Raw genomic sequence first — 17,053 nt, 5'->3', positions numbered from 1 at the left:
TTCGATTAAGTCTTTAAACTGGCAATCCAACTTCTCACAAAAAGTACAAAATTTCTGACACTCAGTTCTTGGACAGGACGATATCAAGGATCAACAGAGTTAAACACCTAGGTATAATCCTTATTCGGAAACTAAAATGGAAATACTACAAGGATGATAGAAGTAACAAAGTATATCGGTGTGCGGATGTAGGAGAACTTTAAGCTGGAAATGGCGTCTTAGACCAACTATGACACATTTTATAAAGCGTAATTAGATTAATAATCTGGTGGACTGCTTTGGACAAAAAGTAATACATAACATAATACATTCAATTCAGTGTACATGTCGACCAAAACTTTATAAACATGGCTGCACATTCTTCCGATCGAAACTTATGTAAGAAACGAGTGGCGCACTCGCAACTCTTGTCTTTAGAATTGCTTTACGTGGTACTTTAGTGGTACTTTGACAAACGCAGGGTGAGCCATTAGATGAGCCAACACGGCAACTGTGTTTTTCTTACACATGCAATCTAACCTCTTGACCATTGAGGCCTCGTTACATATCATTTGAGATGCAAAAACATCACCTTCATCACTTTCTGTTGATTTGGCAGCAGCACCTAGAGACGTAATCGATAGACACAGACATGTTCTTACTCCCATAGAGAACACACCGTTTTAAGTCTGGTATGAACAAAGCAAACCCTGAACACATCCTGACAAGGAAGAGAAATTCTAAGGTGTCATTTGTATAAGATACCATTATCATTCAACCCAGTACACTTCTTATTTATTCGTTCTGGATCTCATACATTTGTCACCAATACATTCTCTACGCTCAGCCCCACAGTCACTCCTCTGCATGGTATCTTTTGTCTCCTTCGGCAAAATCGCCGAACTTATGCTCAATTTCAGCCACCAAGTGCACCCCGAAGGGACCTCTCCAATAACTGGGACAAGTCCAAAACGCTGCCGTGATACCATATTATATGGCTCTTTGGTCCGACCCCATGTCAAATCATTCCAAGGAAAGGCCGGGATACATTTGACATCACTGTAGATGGGAAAGATCATCAAGGTAAAATGATTGTGGGGGAAGGATATATTGCACTGGTATACACAAACAATAGATGTAACTGATAGCATACTGGAAACTGATATGGCTGGGAATTGTCAGATATTGTAAATGGATAACCGCCAGCGCTTATGTAAAGATATGGGCGATAAAATTCCATACGGCCACTTGGAATAATTGTAGATAGAACCATTAAAATTCTATTGGGTAACGCCAATGAACAAGTTCTAGTTTACTATAACGTATTTTAAGGGACATGCAGGTTTACTGGCGGATTCAGATGAATAAAGATATTCCAGATATTACATCTCCCATGTACTTCTTACCTAATGCTAACCTATGCAATCTAACTTTACTTATAACTAGTAAATAAAGATATATACTGAATGATTTGTTAAACAATTATTCCAATTTTGTGACCAGTTTCTTAATGTCCAAAACCCAAAAAGTTAATTTTTTGTAAAAAAGTTTTCATAACTAATGTTGAATCTATTTGACAAGGAAATGAATGCATTTCTATATATGTACAATGAATCAACTAAGTTTTTTGCCTACCTTTTTTAAGAGAATTTTGTTTTTTGTTCATAAATAAAATTCAAAAAAATAGGTAAAAAGTAAATTTATGTTTTCCAATTGAAAATAGAGATTATGTAGAATGGGAAAACCAGGAAAAAATATAAAAATAAAAATTTTGGTGCATTTGTTGTTGCATTTTATTATTTTTCATCAGAATTTGCACGTCAATAAAGTATTTTGCATATTGAAATTTCCAGTTAATTTCGTTGGGTTTTTCAAATTATTTTTAATTGCATTTTGGAATTTATTGTTTTATTGTTAAAAGGACACGTGTTAAGTATTTTTCAATTGTAATTTTCAAAAATCATATCCTTATTGTGTGAAACTGTGTAGTTATTTGCGTCAAAAATGTTTAAAGGGAAATAATGAGGCAATTCCAATATAAAAAATTAGTTTAGATTTTTAGAACAAGTATAAATCAATGAAATTCAATTATGAGATGTTTAATCAATCATTAAACATTAAAAAATATAAAATATAGAAATTGATGAAATAACACAAAGAATTATTAAAAAAAACGCACTGAGTTGTCTTTCAAAATCTTTAACTGCCAAAGGAGAGCGACGTGTATCCAAGCAAAAACCATTGAAGTCCTCATTTTTCTTCTCCAAAGTCCATATACGAACTTAAAAGAACACTATGTTTAAATTTGGACCTCTAAACAGACCTTAGGTTGCTTGGAAACAATATAAAGTGAATTATCGTGTGGTACGGGAAAAATACTTAATTTAGATATTTACAAATAGAGGCTGTTCTCATCACCTAAGATCCACAAAAGCAATATTTTTCAGCTAATACATACACTTATATATAGTTAGAATCCAAATCAAGAATAACTATCCAAATCCAACTACGCCTACTGTATTTTATTCATAAAATAATGCATTCAAAATATGAGGTAGAATATCAAGATTCTAGCATGTAATAGTTCTATAGTGGTATACGGTGATATCCCCATACTTAGAGTGGCTAGGATGGTACTTAGTGTTAGCTTTATTGAATAAGAATCAATATTATACAATTCTAAATGAAATTCACACAGTACTCCCCAAATAGATGGGGTCTCCGTAATGTAGTTTTTGTTTATCAATACAAAATGACCAAAAACCCAGATTATTTTTGTTATAATCTATAGATTTATACCCCACTAAAATTTTTTTCTAGCTCCAAATCCATTGATTTTCTAATATATCATGTATCCAATTCAAAATTACTTATTATTTTCGAAATTAAATCAAAGAAACGATAGATTTCATGTTAAGTCAAATATTAAGAAATTCTGATAGGTATATAGGATAGTAAATCGGTTAAGAAATGTCCAAACTTAGTCGTTCCACTGCTAAAATATCTAAAAAATGTTATTCTAATACATAGGAGAAATAAAAATATTAAATTTTATAAAATAATGCAGCAATATTAAAAAAATGAACAAAAAACCTAAAAAAGCAAAATACTTTATTGACCTTAAAAATTAACAATACGTTCACATTTGATCAAAAATCTCGTTAATTAATATCACGATTTTACTTTTTATGGTATTTTATTAAAATATAAGATATTCTTTAAAAAATACAACAAACAAATTGCTTTATTTTGCTAAAAATAATTGTTTAGATAAAATTTTTTCTTAAAATTTATAAAATTTTACATAGGCAAATTACTTAATTGATTCACTGTATGTATGTAAATAACCCTTAAGCAAATCTTCTACATTGAACATAAAAGTTTATAACATATTAAGAAATGGAAAATATCGAACTTTAATAACGATTATGTTTTTATTGACTTTTATTTATACCTTTACTTTTTGTTCTTTCTTTGTCAAAGTCATGAAAATTCAAGGATACGTTTTGTTTTTTTAAACTTAGTTTATCTGTATGTGTGCACCGCACCAAAGTCTGTTGATTCAAATATAATTTTGTTGTATTTTTGCTGGTTTTCTGTTTTTTTTTATTGATATCATGTCTAGGTTGTTGTCTGCAAAGTTTTTTTTACCGTTTATTTTTGGCAGAATGTCTACCATTTGTCTGCCAAATGTATTTTCCATTTTCATTGATATATATTTAACCAACAACAAAAGCTGAAATTATAGTTTATATTTATGAAGAAAATTGTATAAAGTCAACTAACAACAACAAATATTTTTTTAAGAATTATTTTTCAACAAACCACTAACAACAACAGTAATAAATGTTAACGCGTCACGCTACCGGTGTTTTCCTTTAGTTTGGAATCATTACTACTTAACCTCACTCCATTGAGCATTTTTAACAAAAAAGAAGAAAATTGTTCTATTTTTATACTCTTGAGTAAAAAATAGATAATTGTAAAGCTAGCTCTGGTCTTTAATACTTTGCCCACCAAAACCTGAAAGAAGTTCTACTTATGTTTAGGTAGTACGTAATGCATAAGCGTGTGGGTTGTTAACATTTTTAGGTTAGTTTTATTTCCCAGTTTTATCAGCGTTTAAAAAACATTTTGCCCAAAAATTATCAAGTATTTGTGATTATTCTGTTTTATTAAAATGCTTTTAGAATGTTAGAAATTGGGTCAGGATAATTAAGGTTTGTACATGTTTTTTTTTAATAGAAAATAAAAACAGGAATGTAATTGAATCGTCAAAATGTTGTAATACACATAAACATTTTAATAGTTGAAGGAAGAATATTTATTAAATGTTGATATGTATGTAATTCCCTTGTTGTTCAAGTAAATTGAAATTAATCATGTTCTTTTTATATCCCCTATCTAAAAAGATGAAGATTATATTGAATTTGTCAATTCGTTTGTAACGCTTTGAGATATTGCTCGTGGATATAGAAATGTGCGTGCGATTGATAATGGTACGTTTATCTATGCTATTATCCCAAATAGTTTGATCTGGTAAACAATTTGTAACCAAATTATGTATGTTGTTCTATGTTTTCGAATTGTTAAGATCATCGGTTGGAAAATTATAGCCAAATCTAAAATTTTAAAATTCTTTTATAAAGGCATAAGCTTAAGATGTTTTATTTTGCCAAAAAAGGAGTATTAAGTTTTTACTAGACCATAGACTAGTAGATTGAACAGAATAATACATAAACTAGTCATTAGACTAGTCTATAGATTAGATAATAAACCAGTCCATCGACTAGTAAATATAATAATCCACATAATATAAAATAAACTAGTCCATAGTGTAGCCAATAAACTAGTCTATAGATTAGACATTCATTTAGACTAGTCCATAGAGCAGTCAATAGACTTGCCCATGGATAGAGTAGTCAAGAGACTAGTCCATAGAGTTGTCAATAGATTAGCCCATAGAGTAGTCAATAGACTAGTTCATAGAGTAGTCAATAGTCTAGTCCATAGATTAGACAATAAACCAGTCCAAAAAAGTAATCCATACAATAGATAATAGATTTGTCAATAGACTAGTATAGAGTAATCAATAGACTAGTCTATAGACTGTGCAATCGAATAGTCAATAAACCAGTCCAAAAACTGTCAATAGAATGATCTATAAACTAGACAATAGATTAGTCAATGGACTAGTCCATGGATTTTTCAATAGACTATTCAATAGTCCATGTACTAGTTCATAGCGTAGCCAAGAGACTATGGACTAGTCAAGAGAATAGTTCACAGACTTATCCATAGACTAGTGAGTAGTCTAGTCAAAATTTGTATATGTTTTAAAAGCACAAAATTGCTTAGTTCGGGATTTTTCAAGTACTTTAAAAGTCTATAGAATTTACCTTAAAATACTCAAAATCGTTTAAAAATCGTGAAGTAATTTTAAACTTTCAATCCTAAAATGGACTCTTTTTATTAAAAGTTAGTACTATGTCGGTACTCGTTAAAATTTGATAAGATCTGCAATAGTAACTTCTTAGCAATAAGTAGCTGGAGAATACCGCCCCGCCTCGTTAACATTTCGATAAAATCTAACAAAATCGGACGAAGCAGAGCAATTAGAGACAAACACATTGGGTGTCATGTTATACCGGATATAATAATCATAAGACACATTTATTAGATATTTTTAAGTTATCACGCCGACATAAGGATTCCCTTCTTTAACCTAACCTAACTTGAACGGAGCTATGATTCTTACATAAAATGTTTGAGAGTTTAATAACACTTTGAGTAGGTATTTTCAAAAACGAAGTAAAGAATACTTGATACATATGTAGATCCATTAAGTTCTAATAATTTTAGCTCTTGTTAAGTTATTTTGGAATCAAAGTAATCCCGCAATGTACTTGTTTTAAGAATTTTCGGTTTGATTTTAAATCGACCGTAATTCAGTGATTTTTGTGAGGATATCTGGTAGATCGTACTAGATAAACAAAAATTCTAGCAGCTTTTATTTATCTTATTTTTTTATAGCCCAAGTTCCTTTGAAAATGTTTACATAATTTCCAATTTTTTCGGTATGCTTATGTGGTTCTTGTAAACTTATATCAATTGATCTTTAAATTGTCAGATTAATAACATAACTTACCTCCTTAAAATGCGGATTATCCAAATAGAAATTATAAATTTTCTTATTCTGCAACTCCGGCCCATTATCATTACGATCCACTATCTGAATATTAATGTTTTTACGAAATTCTTTGAATTTTTTCTCTTCCACCTCAACGCGACAACTAACAGCAACCGTAAGATTTGTTTGATGCGTTGAATTCAATAGCTCATAGTCCAAAGGAGCCCGTGTAAATAATAGATTATTTTTCAATATAAATAGATCGCTGGCATTTAAAAGATTATACGTTAAATTCATATAAGGACATAGATATTTAGCGGCTCTGGGATTTAAAGAACCTATCTGTATGGGTTTGAAATTCTGTTGATCCTCCTTAATGCCCACATTAACATCCTCCAGTATGGTGTAATGAGCCGAAGACCAAAAACATATATTTTCCATATTGGCACAATATTTCTGTTCGCTCAACGGTTTTAGTTCCAAGGACATGTGTGATATTTTTGTTACATCTTCTGTACTCTTACTGAGAGCGGTTAATATATATTTGGCTTTATCTGGAATGGGTTTATAATCATTTCGTATGAATACTTCTCCTGTGATGCTATTTATATTTAAAAGATCATTATTTTCTAAACTGTAAACATAATCGGTGGCCACACTGTTATTGCTGACCGCCAGGACTTGAAATTGTCCTATGGGTATTTTGGAGAATATACTTTGTGATTTTTCATTTAAGGGGAGATTTAATTGTATGGCCGACATGGGAAAGTAGACCTCGAAGGCTGGAAAGAGAGATAATAGATATTTTTTATTAAAATTTTGGGAAACCAGTAAGAGAACTATAACAATTTGAATAAAAATTTCGAAGTTAATTCCGGATCTATTATATTGGATTGGGGTAAAAATTTTGGAAAGGGTATTGTTATTAAGATTTCCCTTTAATGACCAATTTGATTGTTGATTGTTTAAATGTGCTGAGGAAGGGGGTGATAAAGTTACATCATTAATAAAATAAAATGGCAAACTTAAACTTTCCTAACAAACAGTTAAATGATTAACTTCCCCATTTTATGCTTTAGTTGAGAAACTTTTTGGAGTTGGGGCTATAATCAAATTCATATAGAAAATCTCATAATGAACCACTTCTATCTTCTTTTGTCACCCACTTCGTTTTTATCCTATTTGATTTGATTTTATTATTAATAATAATAAAATTTTTGTTTAGATTAACAGCATGTGTGTGTGTGTGCGCGTATATTTAAGTTTATTTTATTATTGACAATCATTTGATATGATTGTTTATAGAAAAAAAAAAAAAAAATTAAGTATGGAAGCGTGTGTGTTCATCTGAATATAAATTAAAAAGAATGTGATGTTTATTCATGCTTATGATTATCAAACTATCACACACAGACTTCATACATAATTATATACAATAGGAAGGTCCAACAAATATCGTTAAATCTTTGGTAAATTACATTGAAATGGTTCTCGAAATATTTTTATACCCTCCACCACCATCAGTGGTGATAGAGGGTATATATAACTTTGTCATTCCGTGTGTAACACCAAGAACTATTCATCTGAGACCCAACAAAGTATATATATTCTGGGTCCTTATCAAATTCTGAGTCGATTTAGCTATGTCCGTCTGTCCGTCTGTCCGTCTGTCTGTGTAAAACACGCTCACGATAAAACGAAGCAATAGAGCTTAACCAAATTCACCCAAAATGTTCTTCATTTTCCTAAGTTGTTTGGTATTGCAAATGGGCAAAATCGGTTCACACCGGGAAAAGTTATGAATCAAAATTTAAAACAACCTCGGAAAAAAAAAAGCATTTTTTACACATTCTGATGTAGTTTTCTCGAAAACTATGCAAGATAATTCCATGGAAATCACCATACATTCGTTTCTGCACAAGATCTTCATCCCTACTGAAAATTGCCAGAATCGGTCCACAATTTCATATACCTCCCATACAAAAGTACATATTCTCGGAAAATGGGTTTTTTGTTAATAACTTCCGCCACAATGCCGATATCTTCACAAAATTTTACAAATTAAAATCTTATGTCAATAGAATTCTTTCAGAGGAAAAATTTTATGGATCGGTCCATAATTGGACATAGCTCCCATACAAGGTCCCCTCCCGAAAATCACTTAAACGCGCATAACTCATTACTAAATTAAGATATCCAAATAAAATTTGATATAAGTATTGCTCATATGCATAGAAATATTACTGTGAAATTTTGTTCCGATCGGTCCATAATTGGTCATAGCTCCCATATAAGGTCCCCTCCCGAAAATCACTTAAACGCGCTTAACTTATAACTAAATTAAGATATCCATATAAAATTTGGTACAGATATTACTCATATGCACAGAAATATTGTTGTGAAATTTTTTTCCGATCGGTCCATAATTGATCATAGCTCCCATACAAGGTACCCTCCCGAAAATCCCTTAAACGCGCATAACTCATTACCAAATAATGATATAAATAAATACTATTTTTGTTCATAAATACTATTTTGTAATGCAAAAAGCATTTAATGCTATTTAAAAAATTTTTCACGATCGGTCTATATTTGGTCATATCTCTCATACTAGGTCCTGCCCCTAAAAGCGCTTTAACCGTATTTAACTATTTGCATTATCAATTTGTGTAGAACAAAATTATATATATGTATGTATTTTTAAAATCATTAAATCTTTCACACACATACATACATGCAAATACGAGATATCGCTAAAGCATATCTTAGGGCGCTATAAAAATTTAAATGAAAGTGGCGTTTCTAATGTTCAATAAATCATGGAATTGCAGTAGATTTAAGCTGTTTAAATCTTGGGATTTTTCTATTTAAGACATGAGAAAACTTATTTCTACAAATATTTTATTAACACACATACACTTTACGTACGACAAGTCTAATGAAAAAGTAAAATGAATTCTATCCGTATGACAAAAAAGAGAATAAAAGTCGTATGATTTATATTTTTTGTGTTTACACGATTGGTATATAACAATAACAAAGTAAGATGGAAACAGCTGTTTCACTTTTTTTGTACATAACAATACATCCCTGATCTAATGCGACTAGCTTGTTTTTTGAATCATTTCAAAAAATGAAGATGTTTCATTACATATTGCGTTTAGACGATCTCATCCGTACTCTTCTACACAAAATTTTGACAGATCATATTACTTGTGTGCTCGTGTGAAGGGGGCTTAAATTGAATAGTTGTTTTTTAATCCACACTTTTTTTGAGCAGTGCTAATATTTGTATATGTTTGTTCTATTACATACATGGTATTTTGATAATTTAATCGAAATTTGGGTTAATCATCAAAACACGTACTATATCCATTTTTATTTTCTCTCCTCATAATTTAGCACTCGATATTTATCTAAATGAAATGAGTTTGTCAACAATCCGAAGGATGTGCACGACAAATATTTAACATTATTATTAAATTCCATAGGAAAATAAACGCTGAGTGTGTGTATTTCAGGAAAAGTGTAAATCCCACTCGTCATCTTAAAGTACAGTCTTTACCTTTATCACTAAAATAACCAGACATTGACCTCCAGAATCTAACATTTTGAATATAAAAATTAAAGAAATACACCTGGACCATTATCGGGTCTGTTGTGCGCTGATTTTTATGGAAAATGTTTGTTGGTAAAAACAAAACCTTATATTGTATTGTTGAATGTATTATGCGATCCGATTCCGGTTAGTGTTCCTGAGGGATGTTATATTCGGAATAATATATTTGAATTTAATCGAAATGAAATTAATCGTAAGGAAAGTGCTCCAGAGTTTCACTGTCCTCTTCACATACTCTACATTCGATTGAGTCCCCACGTAAAATTTTGTATAGCTGTGCCCGTAATCCTGTGCATCTACTCAGACTTGCTCATTTTGAGGAGGCTTCTCGTCATGCTCCCGTAACGGTCACCCCATAAGATCTTTGTGGCTCTACAAGAGGACTTATGGGTTTCTCTCATACACATTTTTAATTCTGCCCTCTATCCCCAAAGCTTTGCGTTCGTCAGGTTAACTACCTCGAGCTCCCTGTCCTTTAAAGCTATTACATTCGCTCTTTCGTTGCCGACTACTCCCGAGTGGCCTGGCATCCATATGATGTGAAGCTTACCTCTGGTAGAGTATTCGGTTAAAGCTTTCTTAAATCAAATCAGATGATAAAGTTAAATCCAAGAATTTTATCATCTGATTTCGTCCTAATTTCCTTCTGGCTGTCGCAAAATGTTAATATGTTAAGCCTTGTGGGCGCCATATTTATTCTAATTCAATTTGCGCATTACGTTATTGCTCGGGATTCTAGATTCTTATAAGGTAAACGGTGGCATATTTCTGTTTCTGGGTCTTTAATATAGAACCCCACGCCCACTTTGTCCCCAATTTAGAGCCATCCGTGTAGCAACGGATATCTTACGGATATTTGCTCTAATGTTCCGCTTAACCAAGACATTCTATCTACGATCAGCCTCGGTTGACGTTGTACTTATGGCACCACTTATACCCAAGCAGCAAGTTATTTAAATAAAAAATTTGAAATGTTTTACCGAAAACTATTTAAAACAGCATTTAAATGTGTTAAAAAAATATTTTACCTTAAAAAAAGGTGTAAAATTTAATGAAATATAACACCTTTTAATGGAAAAACATAAACAAATTTAACCCCAAAAATGATTGTTTATTTAAGTAGTATGAGTTAGTCCAAATTTGTTCATCACGATGACATGTATGTTACACATTTTTTAAGCCATCAAATTTTCACTTTTATTTAGTCTAATGAAAAATATGAAATTGCTAGACGACTGTTTAACAATGAACAACAATGTTTGCACTAAACAATTTAATTAATATCCATTAACAAATTCCCAGAACGTTAGATGCCTCTTTTATAATTTACACAAACAAAGAAATACGAAAATTTACCATTACTGCTCGCAAACTGTTCATAATTTTGTCCAACAAACCCACACACAGTCTACTTTCTTTTTTGCAAAGTTTAACCATGGAATGGAATTTCCCAAAACAGTTTGGTGGGCTAAACTTTTAAGGAGAGATAAATAAGTCAAATAATTGTAATGGAAAAAGAACTGACGTAATTATTTAAATATGAAAAACAATATAAAAGAAATTGTTTGCTAAAATAAACAAATATTAAATATTTCATTGTCACTGTCTGCTGATGAACAAAAATTTAAAAGTGTATTTATACCCTATATACCACTATAGGTGTTACAAACATCATCACAAACTCAAAAAGACCTCCATGCATTTCTGCTGATGTTTATAAGGCACAAAAGTATTGATCCTACACCCACTTTAAAAAAGGTGCAAACGGACTATTGAACTATTTTCGCCCGTCTGTATAAACCTTGTAATCAAACTAACGGTCATAATTTTGAAGATAATTTCATAAAATTTACTATACGTGTCATTTTTTGTCCCATTGATTTTGGCTGAAATCGGTCCATTATTTCATCTAGGCCCTAATTAACCGGACCGCTTATAAGGGGTATAATTAAAAGTGCCAAATATCTTACTGTGCTCCGTATTTATCGTCCGTGGGCATGTTACCATGGTGAAATCTCCATCTTGGTGTTATTGCAATATCACGGGGAAAAGAGGTGCTAACAATACATCTAGTCTGAACCAGAGCACCACATATGGGTGGCCAGTTGTGCGCTGGAGTTATTCTAGCTGGTCAGTTGGTTGAGGTTCCTTCGGGATCCACGTAGTGGCTGTTGTTTAAACCCAAATTCGCGGGGAGAGAATATTGGTTTAAGGACTGATAGATCCTATGACATATATATCTGAATTATCTCTCCGGTGACTGGGCACATCACCCAGTGACATCTGTAGAGATGGATTCCTGTAGAACGGATTCCTGAAGCCGTTGAGTATCTCTTACTCTTCGCGTAGAAGGGCATCAATATAGGTTGACAATTTTCAGGTTGACACTTGTTAGTTGCCTGTCATTTCGTAGATCGTTCTTCATGGTCTGAGAATGGAACTGATGTAAGTTGGTGAACGATCGGGAAAGACATCTCTGCCCGTCAGGAGACTAGTACTTCAGGTAAGTTCTCGCTGCTGTTGCCATCTCAACAGGATGCATATTGTTTAATGCTACCCGACTTATGGTTGAGGCCCACCACTCAACTTGCAATTATTGAGTTCGAATTCCTACGTCCTTTGACACATTATCTGACATACAAAGGGATCCTGATATGCGTCTCTTGGTGCTGTTGCCGAATCAACAGGGCTTTAAGAGGTTAAGTAATACACTGGAATGGGTCATTAGTTGATGAGGATTGTATTTTAAATAATGTAATCTTTCATGACATCTAAAGGGTGATCACCTTTCGATTTACCGGAAGATTGATTTCATAGTAGGGCCCTACTATTGACTTTAGACCAGTGATTGCTTTTTCCTTGTCGGGGTATGCATTGGAATTGATCCTATGCTGCCTGTTATTCCGCAACGGGGCTACTATGGCAAGAGATTAGATAGCTCGAGTACTTCAACAAATTGCTTCTGCATGAACCGACAAAGCCATGTACACAAATTGCCACCAGATTTTTTCATAGAAGGATTCAAGTCTACCCAGTGGGTGGAAAAGACCACCTGGAAATAAGGCCATCAAGGCCTCCACGTTAAGCACTTAAACATTCTTGTGCCCGGTATTCATAAAGTTGTCATTTTCTTATTTTACTAAATGATTCCATTGCCTTTATCACATCCACAAGTAGTGGAAAATATTTTGAAATTAACCACAATAAATACAAAGTAGCCTTTTCATTGCACTTTACGAATTTGAGAAGAAAGCAAATGTTTACTGTGAAAATATCAATAATAATGATAGCGGTGATAATGACGTTGTCAATACATATAATAAATAACAAAAATTCAAATAGTTAATTACTTGCTTATCAATGAACTTCAATAAATAATAACAAAAAAGTATTAATATCAGTTCAAATACAAAAGAAAATCAATATTTAGATTTGAATTTTCTAAAGCGAAATTAAACACAAATGTTTCGATAGGAAATTATGTAGAAAATAAACAAATGCACAAATCAAATAGGATTAACTTAATCCTATAACAATATACAAATTTTGAATTTTTCTAACTCCCTGAATACTATAAAGATACTTTACCATTACACTCTCGTTAAAATTGAGTTTTTAAAAGGAAAATTAAGAATTTCGATTAATTTCATACAATTCACATTTATTAGTTGGTTCAATACTCAATTAAAGCTTTTGTATTTATTTCCTATATATAGACCAGCATACACATATACTCTACCCATACATACTATACATATTATACATGTATAAGTTCTAAATAAATCTAGCATTTCCGGTTCCGTTCACCCCCACTTTTTCGTTTGTTATTTTCTTTTTTCTGCATGAAAAATAACGAATGAAATAAGTTGCAATCTATTGGCGTCATACTGTCGTCATAAGTATTTTCTGTATTTATAGTTTTTGTTGCCGCTGTCTAAGATGTCATCAGGGATCAGAAGAACGAACTACCGCATTTTAGTTTTTGTTAAGTGTCTTCCATAGTATGTTCCATTTTGCGACCAAATGATATACACGCAGAGAAAAAACATGGTTCGACATTTTTACTATGACTACGCCATGTTTACTGTAACAATATATTGTTTTCAAAAACATGTAATTGTTATTTTAATTAGATTTTATCAATATTGTAGTTACTGTAAACATTTTCATGTTCAAGGCAATTATAAATTTGAGTATGATTCACTGGAAAATAATTATTTTTAGAACAACTAAATAATGATAACAATGAAAACATATTATGTTATTAAGAACCATTTATAACCATTATATGTTATGTTATATAACCATTGTATGTTATGTTGTTATAAATAACCATTATATGTTATGTTGTTATATGTCTGCTGATACAACAACAAAACAACTTTTCCCACACACATTTACTCATACAGATTACTTTTTCGTGTGTGTTTTTTTACGCGACAATAAAATGAATTGAAATAATTCTCATTTGGTTTATAACATTAAACGTATAAGTATTTCAGTTTGTATAAAATAATGTAGTTATGTTTTTGTGAAGCAAATTGAATTTTGCGAATTGTGTTAAGTATTGTAAGTATATATATATATATTTATTTATATATATTTTTTTACTTTTTTTTAGAAACTGTAATTTTACTAATTCAGTAAAATTTATTTTGATTTCGATACATATTTAAACGAAATTTTGATCACATTGGATCGTAATATGATCCATCATGTATAACAATATTATGATAAATAGAAAAAATATTATGATAAAATATTTCCACGGTATATAATCATAATATGATATTTTAAAATTGTTACAATAACGATAATATGTTTAGACTACAACCATAATTTTAACCATAATATGTTGCTCTTAGAACATGGTTATCAAAACCATGTTTTTTCTCTGCGTGTAGTGACTAAGTTTAAATAGAGTTTGTGGAAGTAGGAAAAAAACAAAATATCTTCACGCACATCACTCAAAATAACAACATAAATACTAACTCGTATTCGTATTTAAAATTTATCCTCGTTAGAAAACACTTTTCCATTTCCACATTTACACTTACATTGGCAATAATATTTTAGAAAGAAAAAAGAAGAAGATGATAAAAAAGGAAAACATATTAAATAAAAAAAGATGAAATTCATAATTGAATATTTACTTTAAAAAAAGTTTAACCACTCCAGTTGGGTTGGTATGTAGCGCCATATACAACTCCCACTAATATTATGTCACATTCCAACATAAACACTTACAAAACAATAAACACATCCACATAACAGTGTGTGAGAAATGTGTGTAGCCTGGTGCCATCTTCAAAGTGTCTGCTGAACATATTCCTCAAAATGTTATTGTAATTGAAAATGTAATCATTACCCCTATGAGAAACCCGTTGTTATCGTACCGTGACCGAATTCAAAGATACTACTTATAACGGTGGCCTCCGGACCAAGAATCTGAGGGGTTGTATTGTAGGCCCATCAGCAGCAAGGGTCTCGGTTGCATTATGTTTATCCTTTCGCCATTAATATCTTATCATTACAAATAGATATTGAACAAAAACAATTTACTAAATTAGATCAGGTCCCCATGGACCTAATTAAACCCGGGAATAATCTACAGACCCCAAAGCTCAGATTGATTTGGACAATACCTTGGTGTTTGGGACTCGTGTCCTAATTCTATTGAGAGACTAAAGGGCAATAAATATATGTTACTGGACTCCGCAATCCTCTAGGACCGCTATACCAGACACAAACTTGTCATATACTCTAAAGCTATGTACACACTATTGTCAGATCTTACAATATTGTCAGACCTAGCAATGTGCTGACATTGAAGCCGGGAATAATAAAAAAATGCCACCACAATGTAGAATGTTTGTTTTCTGACAATAATTTAATATGATAATATTGTCAGGCGAAAAATTGCCAGTTCACACGTTAGTCAGAATTGTCAGAATTCAGTTTTTCGCGCGCAAGCAGTTTGTTTCCATTTCTACGCTTTGGTTTTTTTATCTGACATGTTTAAACTATCACATTTGACAACGTCATCCTCTTTTCAAACTAACTAACTGACTAACTAACTAACTACTCGTTTGTCAGATTTTTGAAAATTTTGTTTATTAAGTGATAGCATGTCAATGTCATATCAATGCTTTCTCTGACAATATTGCCAGACATAAATTGTAAGTTTATACGATTGTAAGACATTTTCTGTAAATTTTTCTGACAATATTGCTAAATCTGACAACCGTGTAGACTTAGCACAGAATCTGACAACCATGTGTACATAGCTTTAAAGGATATGACTAGTTTGTGTCACAAAAATGTTCAGAAAATGTTAAACCGTGTGAGCTTAAAATTTTTCCCTTACAACGTTGTCAGAAAAAGTATAATCAGTATATTGTAAAATAATAATGTTGTCAGACATCTGACAATCATGTAAATACATTACATTGCCAGATTTTACTGTGTAGGATAATTGCCTGACAATTTTTATAGTCAGATGTGAGAATTTTATGTATCTGACAAAGAGACCATAGTCAGATAAATTATTTATATTGGCAACACTGTGCATTAAGAGAAAAAACAAATGTGTAGTAAAAGTAAAACAGTGCTGGCAATGTCTAACCACGGATCTGGCAACTTTTGTCATACCATGACAGTGTGAACTGACAACTTTTGTTGGCAGACACATTTATTGTCTGGCAATGAAATTGTAAGATTTTCTTACAATCGTCTGAACGGACTATTTACCAGTTGCTAACATTTTTTCATTGTCAGTATATTGCCAGATCTGACAACCGTGTACACATAGCTTAACTAGCCTATGTAGGTGTTCTGGGAGCCATTCGCTATAACGCATAAATTCCCAACAGAAATGTGACCGGGCGAGAAGTTGAGGACCATAAATAGTAGTTCAAAATCCTCCATGCCCAAGTTTGAAGTTCAGGTTAGTTTTTAAAGGAACTATAACATTTTCAAAATACTTTTGATACACACTGTTCGAATACAAGTGTTTCTAAAAGGAAGAGATGTTGTTTTTGTTGCTGTTGGTGTTGTTCCCATTGTACGGAAGTACTAAAGTTATTTATTATATACCGTCATTATCTCATATTCTATTCTTTTGTATTTTAGTTTGAATGTCTTTTATGCAGCAGTGTCGAGAGAGAAAAAGATTTCAGCTTTGATAAATTTAAATTTACTCGCATAATAAAATACAATTGTGAATAAAAAGTGTATTTAAATAGTTAAGTTGTTTTTTTTTTTTTTTTATTTCATTTTAATATTTTTTCTTTCCAAAGGACACGTCCATACAAAACTGTTTATAT

At 31.7% G+C, this 17,053-nt stretch overlaps 1 protein-coding gene across 2 annotated transcripts in view; it reads right to left on the bottom strand.

The window, feature by feature from the left end:
* The window catches only part of LOC119599882, a 56,954-nt gene that overhangs the window by 7,060 nt on the left and 32,841 nt on the right, over positions 1-17,053 (bottom strand). For both annotated transcript variants that reach the window (XM_037949809.1, XM_037949810.1), the window contains exon 3: positions 6,128-6,891. In XM_037949809.1, the coding sequence (XP_037805737.1) occupies positions 6,128-6,891 (764 nt within the window). The remainder of the gene's footprint in view (positions 1-6,127; positions 6,892-17,053) is intronic.

Source organism: Lucilia sericata, unplaced genomic scaffold (assembly GCF_015586225.1).
Source record: "Lucilia sericata isolate MDLA Ls3-8-SP2 unplaced genomic scaffold, ASM1558622v1 Contig000095F_arrow, whole genome shotgun sequence".
Lineage (NCBI taxonomy): Eukaryota > Metazoa > Arthropoda > Insecta > Diptera > Calliphoridae > Lucilia > Lucilia sericata.
The sequence above is the reverse complement of the archived record's forward strand: the minus strand, read 5'-3'. Positions and strand labels throughout refer to the sequence as shown.